This window comes from Uranotaenia lowii, chromosome 2 (assembly GCF_029784155.1).
Source record: "Uranotaenia lowii strain MFRU-FL chromosome 2, ASM2978415v1, whole genome shotgun sequence".
Classification (NCBI taxonomy): domain Eukaryota; kingdom Metazoa; phylum Arthropoda; class Insecta; order Diptera; family Culicidae; genus Uranotaenia; species Uranotaenia lowii.
Window position 1 is genome coordinate 68,599,986 of NC_073692.1, and position 15,018 is coordinate 68,615,003.

The 15,018-nt window shown below is 40.1% G+C and overlaps 1 protein-coding gene across 1 annotated transcript; it reads left to right on the plus strand.

Annotated features, from left to right (window-relative positions):
* Positions 1 to 11,894: 11,894 nt before the first annotated feature.
* On the plus strand, positions 11,895 to 13,535 carry LOC129741519 (uncharacterized). Its single transcript, XM_055733259.1, has one exon. It carries the CDS (start codon positions 11,895 to 11,897, stop codon positions 13,533 to 13,535), a length of 1,641 nt encoding a protein of 546 aa, XP_055589234.1.
* The last annotated feature ends 1,483 nt before the right edge of the window (positions 13,536 to 15,018 follow it).

A 15,018-nucleotide genomic window follows, 5' to 3' on the forward strand; every position in this document is an offset into this window, starting at 1 on the left:
AATGATCTAATTTTAGACCATTTTATTTTTAACGATTTGATCACCGGGGTCAACATGATTTTTTTCTACATAATCATCAATAAATAAGTCTGAATTTGAAATATCTCATAACTTTTTTCTACGTTTCAAAACCTTCTAGTTGAGTTCCAAGTTGAGAAGAGGTTTTTTTTTTTAAATTTCAAAGGTAACTAAAAATGTATTTTCAAAATCTTGAAATATCTCTTTTTTCGGAGGCTCGCAAACAAACACTCTTCCTGATAAAATCAAAGCGTTTGAAAGCAGCAGGTTGTTTCATGTGAAAATTCAACTTTTTGCCTTAGTTTAGTTTTTATGTAGTTTTTTTTTTTTGTATTTTGAGGTAAATTTTTGATATTTACAAAACTAGCACATTTTCCTAAAGTAAGCCAGTCTAGGACAAAAGGCTAGAAACCCTACATATGGTAAAGTTTTAAGGAAAAAATTAAAGGGGAATTGTGCGAGGACCTAGCAAAAGAATGAAGGCAAAATTTAATTTTTTTTAGTTCAAGTTTTAAAAGAGTTAAAAAATTTGGCTCCTCAACTTATGCAGCATCATTTTCCATCTTTCGACCACGATGTTGTTTCTTTTTTGACCGCGATGAAATCTTAACCAAGAAACACGGAAGATCAGCATTGGATATTTCAGAATTCACTGGACCAAAAGTTACAAATTAAGTATCTTGGAGCCACCGAAAGAGTTGTGTTCAATTTTCTAGAGTTTCATGATTAATTTTTCAACATTTGAGTTTGTTCTGAACTGCCTTAGCAATTGAAAAACTAGCTTTTGCCAATATTATGAAGGTGTTTTGTATCCTTTATGATCAATAAAACCCGTGTGAACCAGAAAGTTTACATAAAAGAGTGTCTTCAAAAGCGTTTGGCATTCTGCCATTATGAAAAAAAATGGCCATGGATTGGTATGCTGCTTATAATATTCAAGTTGTGCCCAAGGAAAAGTACCCTCCCAACACACCAGAACCTCTCCCAATCGAAAAATATTGGACGCTTGTTAAGCAAAACCATACGAAGACCCAAAAAACTGTAATCAGCGAGAAGCAGTTCAAAGCAAAATTGCGTTTCGCGCCGAAGAAAGTGAATAAGGTGACTGTACAAAATCTGATCACATACGCCAAACGAAAGTCTCGCCAATTTAAACTAGATCAACCGGAATCTAAACTTTTTTTCCGTCTTTTATACACATTAAACTGCAAAAAAAAGATACTTCGATTTTTTTAAATAAACTAGACAAGTTTACTCAATGTCTAATCTTGGGTTAGCATACCTAAATAAAATAACGTAAATTAAATTACATCAAGTGTTGAAACTTACGGTTTCCTCCAGCATCCGGAACAGCAGCAGACCCAAGTAACCATAAGCACTACAACATAGCCCTTAAGCAACACTATATTCCCATATAAAACTCTTAATTAATGCTTCTTTTGCACTATATGCGTATATAGTACAGATTTAATGCTAAAAAGGCGAAATAGCGGGCTGATTAAATGCTATCACAACAAAGCCTTTCATAAGCATTACAAATGCTGAACTAGAGCATCATCAAAACGTCATTTTTCGCCAGCCGTAAAAAAGCATTAACAATGCATACTTAGAACACCTTTCAGTTTTTTAATTGATTGATCGTGATTGATGTGAAACGGAACTTCAAAAAATAAAATCATGATCTACAACATCAATCAACCTGCTGAATGAAGGATTATGCCTGCTTAATGGAGGGTTCAATGAAATGAGAAGTGACTATAATTGAATTATGAATTACATTTAATGAGTCTCGAACCGAGGATCCCGCAGCAACCTTTAACTTTCCGTGCGCTTTTACCATTTCGACCACTCTTGATGCTGATGAGGTGGGTGAAAAAACCCGTACTTAAAGTACTGTTCGGGTCACACCACTTTTTTTTATTGCTTCTATGCATTAATAATGCTGATTTAAAACTAAAAAGCATTATGAATGTTGATATAATGCTAACTTGCATTAGAAATGTTGATTTAATGCTGATTAAGGGTTATGGCTTAATGCTTATGGTTACTTGGGGACGACTTCTGCTGCCACGAGCAGAACCATAACATTGTTTATTTTGGTTCTCCACATTCTTTGTGTCCAATTCGCAATCCATAACAATGCCCAAGTAACCATAATTATTAAGCCATAACCCTTAATCAGCATCAAATCAACATTTCTAATGCATAAGTTAGTTTATATCACATTTATAATGCTTTTTAGTTTTATATAAGCATTATTAATGCATAGAAGCAATAAAAAATTAGCACTTATGATAACACGATATGCACATATAGAGCTACTATATAAAGTTAACAAGCATTAAGACTGTTGCACTAAAACTTCCTATTCATGCTTATATTAAGCTTTTATAAAGCTTGAAGTGGTGTAACACGAACAGTACTTGAAGTACGAGTTTTTTCACCTTCCTTATCAGCATCAAGAGTGGTCGAAATGGTAAAGGCGCAAGGAAAGATAAAGGCTGCTGCGGGTCCTCGGTTCGAGACTCATCGAAGGTAATTCATAATTCAATTATAATCACTTCTTATTTCATAGAACCCTTCATTAAGCAGGCATAATCCTTCATTCAGCAGGCTGATTGATGGTGTAGATAATGATTTAATTTTTTAATTTTTGTTCATTTTAATTTATCAAAGAATAATTTCTCATTTTGAATTACCGTTTCACATCAATAATGATCAATCAATTAAATAATTAAAAGGTGTTCTAAATAAGTATGCACTGTTAATGCTTTTATACGGCTGACGTTTTAATGGTGCTCTAATTCAACATTTGTATTGCTTATGTTGTGATAGCATTTATTCAGCCCGCCATTTCGCCTTTTTAACATGAATTCTGCATTATGTAAGCAAAAAGTGCAAATCAAGCATCAATTCAGAGTTATTTGTGGGAATATAGTGTTGTTCAAGGGCTATGTTTTAGTGCTTATGGTTACTGGAGTGGATCAATGAGGATGATAAATGATAAATGATGATGATGATGATGATCAACGCGGTACAAATGTTTACTTCATCGCACGGTTAATTGGACAGAGACATTTATTTGAAGACCTTGAGCCATTACTTTACAAAAAACTACAAAAAAGAGCGATTTCTCCCTTGACAATGTATTTAATCGTAAAAAATTTCCATAAAGTGTCTCAAAAACATACAAAATTTAGAAAAAAAAAATGTAGCTTTTTGTATTTTCATAAGTCAAAATTAAAGAAAAAATTGTAAGAATTCAAGTCCAAAGCTGGGAGAAATATTAAAATATGGCAGAATCTATTGGGCTCAATTATATTGCGGCTTCAGATCCACTTTCACATTTATTTCATCACATCCTGGAAACCCTACCATATGTGCCAAAAAGTGAGGGAATTCAGCATCCTGTCCGGAACCGGCGTAAAAGCTGCAGGATTTCACCATCATGATACACTTTTCATTACCGGCTGGCTGTATTGTGATCTCGTTTTTCCCAACTCACATGTGTCCGTCACGTTTAATGCCATTTTATCCCAAAAGTTCAGCCCTCCCGATTATTTTTTCGGTTTATATGAGGAAGGTGCCTGTACGGCAAAATCTAGCTCGCACAGACTCCCTAAAGGTGCGCAATGTTCAGGTTATTTTGCCATTCCCCGGTTTCAGGTTGCTTCCACACTGAGGGACCCCAAATTCATTCCCCTACGTTTGTGTTTGCTAACGAACCCGAATGCGCTATAATTCAGGTTGAATATTTTTAACGAACTATACCCCTCATTACCATTAAAAATATTGAGAGTGGATTTCAATTAATTCCGGATTTTTTTTCGCTGCCTCATCTCAATTGTTCATCTGCTCCTGTTGTTACACCTTGAATACTTGTGGGTACCGAAACCTGCAGGGATGTTTTGAATATCCTGCCGACGACGAGGACGACGACAGTTCATCCTTTAGTTCAGGGACACGGTTTTGGTGTGCCACAAAAGCTGCAACCTTGAACAAACCAAACAACCACCAGAAACCGGATGATCCGGGCCAGCCAAGAGTAGGAACCCGGAAAAACTCGTTTCCTAACCGAGCAAATCCTGCACAGCATGCAGCCGCTGACAGAGCACAATATTATTACAATTTGAAGAGCAGCCGGTAAACATTCCCCGGCATCCTGGATTCTTTCTCATTAGCAATTCAATCATTGGATAGAATCTTCGGAACCCGTTGCAGTCAACGATGCTATCTTATCTCCGAAAAGCAAAAAAAGGATACACAACCAAAAAACATCTCATCCGGAAAAGGCCAAACTAACTATTTGATTATGCAGGTTCAGGAGCACACATCAAAAACCTTCCGGGATCCGGTTCCAGGATGAAGACTAATTAATTTTTTCTTCCAGCACTGTCTTGCAATCTTCGGAAGGGAACAGTTCCTTGATCGAACTGTTTCTCGATCCCTAATCCTTTTGACCTCGGACGACATTTGCATGGGAACTTATCTTTTTTTCTTTTTTAGAAGAAATGGTTCCTTAGGATGACACCATCACTGCATCATCTAAGGAAGACTAAGCAACAAAAAAAATCTATTCCCTCAAGCAGATTTAATTTATGCAACGGTCACACCGGCCCTAAAGTGATGATTCGGCACATTACTCAACGTCATCGAATTCAGTTAATTTGCAGGTAAAGGTTGGTGCAAGCTAATTTCATGGAATATTAATAAAATTTCCCATGAAAATGGTAACGGTTATTTATCATAGAAGGTGTTCGTGAAAAATTTCCCGGTAAAAATAGATCCTTATTTCCACATGGAAAAAAGTTGAATTTTTTTCTTTTTTTTGAGAAATCCATGCTTTTAAAATATTTTTTTATCACTGAGAAACAAGCTCGATATTTAAAATTCCATCTTGAATAAAAAACAATCGAAAATGACTTGTTTTCGAAAAAATATGGATAAAAAATTTTTCCCAAAACAAAAAGAAAAAAAGATCCTACATAATTATTCAGTTTTGAGGTGTTCTACATAAAAAGTTAGGTTTTTCTTAAAAATCCTAACTTTTGAACGATGGTTCTACAAGTCGCCAATTTTTAATGAAGTTAAAAAAACATAATGAGATTTTGCGTCATTTATTCAGTCTGTAAAGCCTAAATCGGCTAAGACGGTGTGTGTCTTTCTTAAAAAAAACCTTTTGATTTTGCATAAAATAGTTAGTTATAAGCTTATTAATTTAAACAATAACAAAACCATTTTTAACTTTGGTAAAAATTTATCAAATATAAAAATAAGAAGAAGATTGATTTTTCATATTCAATAAGTTTTATTTTCTACTCTTAAAAACTAAATTAAAATTTAAGATTTAAGGTTGAAACATTGTTTTGAGAAACCTGCTATAGATATAATGTTAAACAACAAACCTAAGAATAAAATTCCAACTAAATATTAACAGGATGGATAAGCGAAGGTTCATGACTAAGGTTGCCAGAATTTTTTCAGCACGTATCCGGGCCGGACAAACCGGGCAATTTTTAAATAAAAAGTTGGCAAAATCCGGGCATTCGACTTCAAATTGACGACCATCAATCCGGACAATGTCCGGGCAAAATTTGTCAAAACTCAGAAAATCCACAACAAAATTCAAGAAAAAAAAAAACTGAAAAAAAACTTTCATTTAAACTCATCACATTTTCATGATATTTGTCATTTTTGTCATTTGTCTTTTTTTTTGTAATTTTTGTCATTTTGTCATTTTTGTCATTTTTGTCATTTTTGTCATTTTTGTCATTTTTGTCATTTTTGTCATTTTTGTCATTTTTGTCATTTTTGTCATTTTTGTCATTTTTGTCATTTTTGTCATTTTTGTCATTTTTGTCATTTTTGTCATTTTTGTCATTTTTGTCATTTTTGTCATTTTTGTCATTTTTGTCATTTTTGTCATTTTTGTCATTTTTGTCATTTTTGTCATTTTTGTCATTTTTGTCATTTTTGTCATTTTTGTCATTTTTGTCATTTTATTTTTGTCATTTTTGTCATTGTAAACGCATTAACTTGAACCACCTTAATAAGCCCCAAAAATGATACAGCATAAAAAGAGCAAACAAATATTCTCTGGGAAGTTATATGTAGGGGAAAAGTTCATATAACGCCCCATGTGGCTAATACGCGCCACCTTTGTTTTGAAGAATCTGAAACATTTGAAGCCTGCAAAATATTACCAATTTGTTCTAAATGCTGTGATTAGTTATGGCAAGTATGAATTTTTCCTTAAAATGCCCCTGTGACGTGATAATTTCACAATTTAGGTTTTTCGTTATTTTGATCTAAATTTTAAAACACTTTCAATAAGGTGTCACCAAGCAGAGAAAAATGAATAAGACAATATTTTCTGACACATCGATAGAGGAGAATCTAAACTATGATTTTATGCTAAAAAATCATACTGAACTCGCAAAGGTATGCTTTTTATGGGTATGTTCTATAACGGCCCATGCCCTCGTTACAACGCGCCAATCATAGTAGGCTGAAAATAGCATTAATTTTTCAAAAAGGCCAATTTTCATTGAAGATAAATAAAAAGTCTAAAACCATATTTTGAGCGTTAATTCAGCCCAAAAAATCTACTTTTAATTTTTTTCAAAATTTTGATTAGTCCATTTTGATTTTCTTTTCAGTCAAAGCGTCTGTAAGTATTGGTGTGTTTTTGGTCTTCGGCTGCTTTCGGGTGTGTTCGGCTGCTAGGCGCATATTGAATACACAGCGGCGCGTATTTGCAACACAGTTTTGTTCTGTGGCTTTGAATATGGTTTTTAAAAATCAAGTTTTTGAAGCAACTATAGCAATTTGAGCAATAAAATATCATAGGCATTTGTAGAAAACACTTTTCTTCAACGATTGCACCCATTTTCAACACAATTTGTACGTGGAATACATAGAAAATCAGCGATTCGCTTAGGTGGCGCATAATAAGGCATGTTCCCCTAAGAGGAAATGAGCGCTTATCTTCTAATGCTCTCGATCCACACAGCTGATCGGCACCCGATCAGCTGATGAAACAGTGAGTTCTAAGCAACCATCGTCGTGATCAGACATAGCTCCTAACTATAATAAAAAATTAAGTCAAAACAGTCTAAGTCAAGTCATTTAAACTTATAATAAAGTTACCTAACAGTTGAAGACAATAAAAGTGTTCCGTTAATCAATTAGCGCTTCTACATTCCATCCGAAAACAAACATTTAGTGGCTACAAATCAGATCATTTTGTCCGAAACGAGCCGGATCGAGAAATGCGCCTGTGTCGTCATTTTGTGTTTATCGCGTCGGGTTATTGTGTGTTGGGTTAAGGAATCAATTTTGGGTGATCCTTCTCCACTTCCCCAAGGGATATAGTGCACTGGCACCTCTTACCCTTCGGCCCATCAAGTGTGATTGGCAACTAATTACCGAGAAGTGCACCACTTTGAAAATGAATCTAAGTGCTGGGTGTTATAAGCGGGTACTGTTTGGTTCGAAGACCGTTGGGAGTTGCTAATTAAAGAGGGTTCGCAATTCGTGTGCACTTCCCCTTCAAGACCATTGCCCAATGCCCCTCCTCTAGAGAAGTGCAAACTGAAGTGAAATAGTTCGCGTTTTTCGACACTTGGGCTTCTTTTTTGATATTGTGCCCATATGTGGTGCTGGTGGTGATTGTCTCAAGTGAACTGGGAAACTCCCCTGGAAACCACCCCCCGTTTCCCCCCCCCCCCCCTTCCCTTGGAAATCTCAAAAAGAGAGCTAAAACTAACACAAGTGTTGGATTTGAGCCGTAAAGTGTTAAGTGAACTACTTTGGGTGAAGTAACCTAACCCCTCGCCCCCTCCCCCCGCGGGTCAAGTGATAATTCCCCTCCCCCAGGGACAGTATAATTGGGAACAGTGATAAAAAAGAAGTGAAATTCGGCCAGTTTTGAAGTTTTGATCCTGCTTTGGCAAGCTGTTCGAGGATCCCTGTCTTATTGTGGCCAGCTGGACGCACGGAACACCAGAATTTGGCAAAAACGGCAAACTTCGGATTTGGATACTTCTACAAGTCACTCGTCGCCCATCGATTAAGAGGAATAAGATAAGTACTGTGTGCTCAGGTAAGTCTGTGGTGCTGACCTATACTGAGGATCAGGCAGCTAGAACGAAATATTAAGATCTATACCGTGCATGCTTGGTTTACCGCTTTGTGAGAGTCGGAGACATAATTTCATCGTCGTTTCTGTTGGTGGCTTGTTGTCTATCGCGAATAAATCGTCGTTTATCGTGCAGCTCTGTGGAATTGTGATACCATGCAGTGGTGTTTGATTATCTTGTGGTTGTGCGTGCCCGGATAGTGAATCATGCCTCGAGAAGACTTACGACTTCTGGTGAAGCAGGAACGGAATTTGCGGAGCCTAATGGACAGCATGCAAGAATTTGTTAATGAATACCAGGCAGAAAGAGATTTTATTTCCCTGAAATATCGGATGCAGAAATTGGATGAGGTGTACGACAAGTTTATTCGAGTTCGAGAAAATATTGAGGTGATAACGGACGATGCGGAAATGGACGCTGGCATAGAAGGCGACGAGGAACAGGCAGCCCTCGAACGTGCGATGAGGATCAGCGAGCGGGAAGAGGTCAATATGCGCATCATAAAAGATTTTGAGAACCGATTTTTTGAAATCAAGCATAGTTTGGGAGTACTAGAAGCAGCCGAGAGTGGTTCCAATGTCAGCGCTAATTCTAAGTCTTCTACCACGATCGATTCAAAGCCCAGAATTAAGCTACCCGAATTGAAGCTACCGACATTCAGCGGAAGGTTGCAAGACTGGCTCACATTTCGTGATACATTCGCCAGTATGAACCACAACAACTGTCATCTGGCCGACATTGACAAATTTACCTATCTGCGAACGTCGTTAACAGATGATGCATTAACAGAAATAGGATCGATCGAGTTGACATCGGCTAACTACAGCATTGCCTGGCAAACGCTTCTGAGCGCTTTTGAGAACAGAAAGCTCCTAGTGAAATCGTACCTCGACGTTTTGTTTGCAGTCAAGCCTATGGAGAAGGAGTCTTTCGAGCAGCTCAACCGGGTGGTGAAGGATTTCGAGACAACGTTGATGATGCTCCAGAAAGTCGATGTTCAAACTGATGGGATGTCAACCATTCTCCAGCACATGGTGTGCCAGCGTTTAGATTGTGCAACATTGCAACACTGGGAATCTCACCACAACTCCAAGGAGATTCCAACGTATCGACAGTTAATGGAATACCTGAAGTCGAGATGTATGGTACTTCGGAATATCTCGTTAGCTCATTCGAGTCAAGAAGAGCCGAAAAAACAGTCACGTTTTCAGGCAGTAAGTCACCCAGGTATGCAACAAAGGTTAACATGTTTTTTTTTGTGGTGAGTCGATGCATTCCGTGTTTAAGTGTGCAAAGTTCATGAAGATGAAGGTGTCTGAGCGTGTTGAGTTGGTGAAGAAGAAATCATTGTGTCTGAATTGCCTTTCTTCAGGACACATTGCGAGATATTGTTTGAAGGGATCCTGCCAGAATTGCGGAAGAGGCCATCACACCCTCCTGCACGCAGGTCCTTTTGTTTCACAGTTCAATTCACGAATTCCACTACAATCTGAGCAAAACGCGTGTCAACAGTCACCACAGAACGAAACAGCAACACCATCCGAAGTTTTTCCTAATTCCACTCTCCAAAACCAAGCGCATCTAGCGTGCAATCCTAACCCAAGCATGAATTACCTCCCATCCTCAAGTACCACAGACAATCCTTCCACTAGCCACAGTTCTGTACTATCTGCCAATCCTACGATTCTTCCAAGCACTGTCTTGCTGTCTACAGCAGTTCTTACAATTGGGGACAGGTACGGGAATACCCTTTCAGCTCGCGCTTTATTGGACTCAGGGTCACAGCTGTGCTTTATGACGGAAAGGATTGCACAGTCTTTGAAGTTGCAACGTCATCGGGAATATCTTCCGGTTAAAGGTATTGGACAATCAAGCACCTGTTCAACCCATTCAGTCTCCGCTTCGATTGTTTCACGGTATTCCGACTCCTGCTCGACCTTGAAATTCCATATTCTCCCAAGAGTCACCGCTGACCTTCCAGTGAAAAGAATCAACATCGATAGTTGGAAGATACCTCGAGGAATAGACTTTGCAGATCCCGAATTCCAAAACCCTGGCACCGTCGATCTTATCCTTGGAGCAGAAGTGTTTTACGACCTGTTGTTAGAAGGCCAGCACAAGTTGGATGTCAGCGGGCCTATACTGCAAAATACGCGACTAGGATGGGTGGTTTCCGGAAAGGATTCCGAAGATGCCAGTGCCCGAGCAACGTTTTCAGCTTCTTGCATCGAAGAACGGGTTGATGAATTGCTGTCTCGCTTTTGGGAGTTGGAGTCTTGTAAAACTTCTAGTAAGCTATCACTAGAAGAATCGGCGTGCGAGAAGATTTATCAAGATACCACCGTAAGAGATTCATCTGGACGATTTGTTGTCGAGCTCCCTAAGAAAGATTACCTCATCCGTCAGTTAGGAGAATCCAGAAGCCAAGCGGAGCGTCGTTTTTGGTCGCTGGAATGTCGATTGAAATCCAATCCAGAGTTAAAAGCAGAATACAGCGCATTCATTCACGAATATTTGGAGCTCAATCATATGCGAGAAGTTAGCGTTGAGGAGGAGGGTGATAGATCGATTCCGCCACCATATTATTTGCCGCACCATCACGTATTACGACCGGAAAGTTCTACCACCAAACTACGCGTAGTTTTTGACGCGTCGGCTGCAACTTCGTCTGGAATTTCATTGAACCAAGCTCTGATGGTCGGACCTATACTCCAGGAAGATTTAGTGTCCATAGTTCTCCGCTTCAGGTTGCACAAAATTGCCATCGTTGCAGACATAGCGAAAATGTATCGGATGATTGATGTCGCTTCTGCAGATCGCCGTCTCCAGAGAATACTTTGGAGAGATACACCGGAATTACCAATAAGAACATTTGAACTCACCACCGTAACGTATGGCACTGCATCTGCTCCTTATTTAGCTACGAAATGTCTTCAGGAGCTTGCTAAATCTGGGAAGGAGAAGTACCCCACAGCTGCCAAGACGTTGTGTGAAGATTTTTATATGGACGATTGTTTAACGGGTGCAGACACCGAAGAAGAAGCCATCAAGAAATGCAGCGAACTAAACACACTGTTGGCGACGGGTAGAATGCTGCTAAGGAAATACAATTCGAACAATGCAGTAGTTCTTTCGGTTCTTCCCGATCATCTTATAGACAGCCGAATTACCTTGAAGCTCGATACATCGCCGACGATAATCAAGACATTAGGCCTTATTTGGAATACCCAATCGGATTGTTTCCATTTCTCCGTTCCTCTGTGGAATGTTTCTACAGAGATCAACAAGCGTATCATCCTCTCCGATTTTGCCCGTTTGTTCGATTCCCTAGGATTAGTCGGTCCTGTGATAGTTCAAGCCAAGATATTTCTCCAGGAGCTCTGGAAGCAGAATTATTCCTGGACGGAAACCCTTCCCGATTCTCTTCAGCAATGGTGGCTGGAATATTGAAGAAATTTGGCTGGACTATCCAATCTACAAGTTCCACGATGGGTTGCATTTGGTTCGGAAGTTATCTCTGTCGAACTCCATGGTTTTTGCGATGCCTCCACGAAAGCTTACGGAGCTTGCATCTATGTTCGCTGTACGGAAATCAGCGGAAACGTTTTGGCAAATCTTCTTATTTCCAAGTCTCGAGTTGCACCCTTGGATGATGTCAATCGTAAAAAGAAGAAAATGACTATACCAAGATTAGAGTTGTCATCTGCCCTCTTACTCAGTCATTTATACGAAAGGATGTCGGCTAGTTTACGAATTTCTGCGAAATGTTTCTTCTGGACGGATTCCACTATTGTTAAGTGCTGGCTTTCTTCGCCACCATCCCGGTGGCAGATGTTTGTTGCCAATAGAGTCAGCGAAATTCAACATTTAACGAAAAATGGAGTTTGGAATCACGTCGTTGGCACTGAAAATCCTGCGGACGTCCTGTCTCGTGGTGCGACGCCTGAAAAACTACAACATCATGAGCTCTGGTGGCGAGGTCCGGATTGGTTGAAACTCTCATATAACGCGTGGCCGAAAACTGCAAGTACCGATGAAACAGAGTTTGAGCGCACACTTCTCGAAGAAGCTACAGTTGCAGGACCCGCTCAAGTGGATTCGCCGAATGAGATATTTTTAATGAAAAGTTCGTTCACCGCACTGGTTGATATAGTCGCATTCTGCCGAAGATTTTCTTTCAACTGTAAGAATAGAAACAGCCATCGCATAGGATGTTTAACAGTCACCGAAAGAGATGAAGCATTACGAGTACTTGTGAAACTAGCTCAGAAAGAAAGTTTCCCTCAAGATATCGCCGCTGTCGATTACACGGGTGAAGTTAAAAACACTTTTAAGCTGAAATCGCTTCGCCCACAACTGGTTAACGGAATTCTCGTCGTTGGAGGTCGTTTAGAGAACGCACCGATTGCTGTCGGAAGAAAGCATCCTATTATCCTTAATAATCATCACCCGTTTACGCTGCTGATCGTCAACCATTACCATCTCGTCATGTTGCACGCTGGACCACAATTACTCACCGCTTGTGTTCGAGAAAAATTCTGGCCACTTTGTCTGCGAAACCTAGCCAGGAAGGTTGTTCACAGCTGCGTACGTTGTTTCAGAATCAAGCCACGAGTTATGGAACAAGTCATGGCTGATCTTCCGACAGAACGCGTATCTCCTGCACCGCCTTTTGCTCGAGTCGGCGTGGATTATTGTGGCCCATTCAGATACCGTTTCCCTATCCGCAACTCTGCGCCGCGCATCTGTTACGTTGTGATCTTCGTTTGTTTGGTTACGAAGGCTTGCCACATCGATATGGTTCAAGATCTTACCACCGACGGGTTCATCGCCGCCCTACGCAGAATGATTGGACGTCGAGGACAGCCAGAGCTTATTCTTTGCGACAATGCCACCAACTTTGTTGGTGCTAAAAGAGAACTCGATAATCTTAGAAAAATGTTCAACTCCCAACGAGCAGCTCTTACCGAAGCCGCAGCAAAAAATAGCATAGAGATGAAGTTTATTCCACCACGAGCTCCCAATTTCGGCGGTCTTTGGGAAGCTGCTGTAAAATCCATGAAGTACCACCTGAAGCGTGTTGTTGGCTCTGAAATATACACCTACGATGAGTTCTACACGCTACTTACGCAAATTGAGGCATGTTTAAAAAGTCGACCGCTAACACCACAACGAGACGATCCAGCAGATCTTGAAGTTCTCTCTCCTGGGCACTTCTTCTACCTGAACCGTCACTTGATAATCTCCGAGAAAATGTTTTATCACGATGGCAAAGAGTTCAACGCCACATGCAAACAATTTGGAAGAAGTGGTCGACAGCCTATCTGTCCGACTTGCAAAACCGTGTCAAGTGGACAAAACAGCAGCCAAATTTGAAGGAAGGCATGATGGTGATCATCAAGGAGGACAACTTGCCACCGTTGAAGTGGGCACTAGGACGAATCACTGCACTCCATCCAGGGCCTGATGGCAATGTACGCGTTGCTGACATTCGCACGGAAGATGGGGTCAAATCTAGAGCAATTTCCAAAATTTGCTTGTTATCAATCCGGGACAACGACCCCGCACCAGCTGCAAGGGAAGAGTAAATATCTTCTCCATCAAGGCGCAGTAGGCGCGCCTGCGGGGGTTACTTGACCCCCGCAGTCCAGTTAAGTTATTTTAAGTTAAATTATGATCAAAAAAGCTTAAGGAATGTTCATACCCCATAGTGTCGTCCATGCCCACGGCGGTCGCTGACCGTCCACCCGAAGAGTCCACTCACGAAGCGCTGAAGTCCACCAGATAGACAAGCAACCCCTAAGGACACGCACCCCCTCGCTGTTTAAAAGTTGATAGAGCGTCTTGTATTCTTGTGGAGGTTGAGGGACCTCCACGCAAAGTTAAGTTTGTGTTTATTGTTCAACGTTGCACTAGGGCATACACAATCCTTTTATCAGCAGGAAGTCGTGTCATTCTCCGGTTCTGGGTACTTCAGTCGTTCTCCGCCAATTGTCCGTACGGGAATGCGCATCGCAGTTGTCGTTGATCAAATCAGCACCATCCTTATCAACAAAAATCATCGTTCCTTCAAGGAACATTCATCGCAGTTATCACCGAACATCGTAGTAGCATCGGCGCAACGTGCGCTCGCGGTGGCTCGAAGCCACCGCTTCAGGGAAGTCATTTGTAAGTAATTTTTGACTGAATAAAAAAGCCCCTCTCATCTGATTCCAGAGTTAACGGGGCCAATAGGCCGGGTACTTGGTCAACGGTGCGCTTCCTGATCGCAACCCACAACCATGATCGTGCGCACAGGCTACAACCCGCAACCACAGCCATATGAAGAAGGGAATACAGTCCACACTTGAAGGCGAAGAAGAATTAGAATCCAGCAAAGCACTAGAAAGTTCATCGCAGATTGCATCGTATCGTTTTAATTGTATTGAAGTTGTCAGTGATACTTATTAAGGAGTTTCTGATTTGTTTGATATTGCTAGGCAAATCAAGGGGGGCGGTTATGTAAACGCATTAACTTGAACCACCTTAATAAGCCCCAAAAATGATACAGCATAAAAAGAGCAAACAAATATTCTCTGGGAAGTTATATGTAAGAGGAAATGAGCGCTTATCTTCTAATGCTCTCGATCCACACAGCTGATCGGCACCCGATCAGCTGATGAAACAGTGAGTTCTAAGCAACCATCGTCGTGATCAGACATAGCTCCTAACTATAATAAAAGATTAAGTCAAAACAGTCTAAGTCAAGTCATTTAAACTTATAATAAAGTTACCTAACAGTTGAAGACAATAAAAGTGTTCCGTTAATCAATTAGCGCTTCTACATTCCATCCGAAAACAAACATTTAGTGGCTACAAA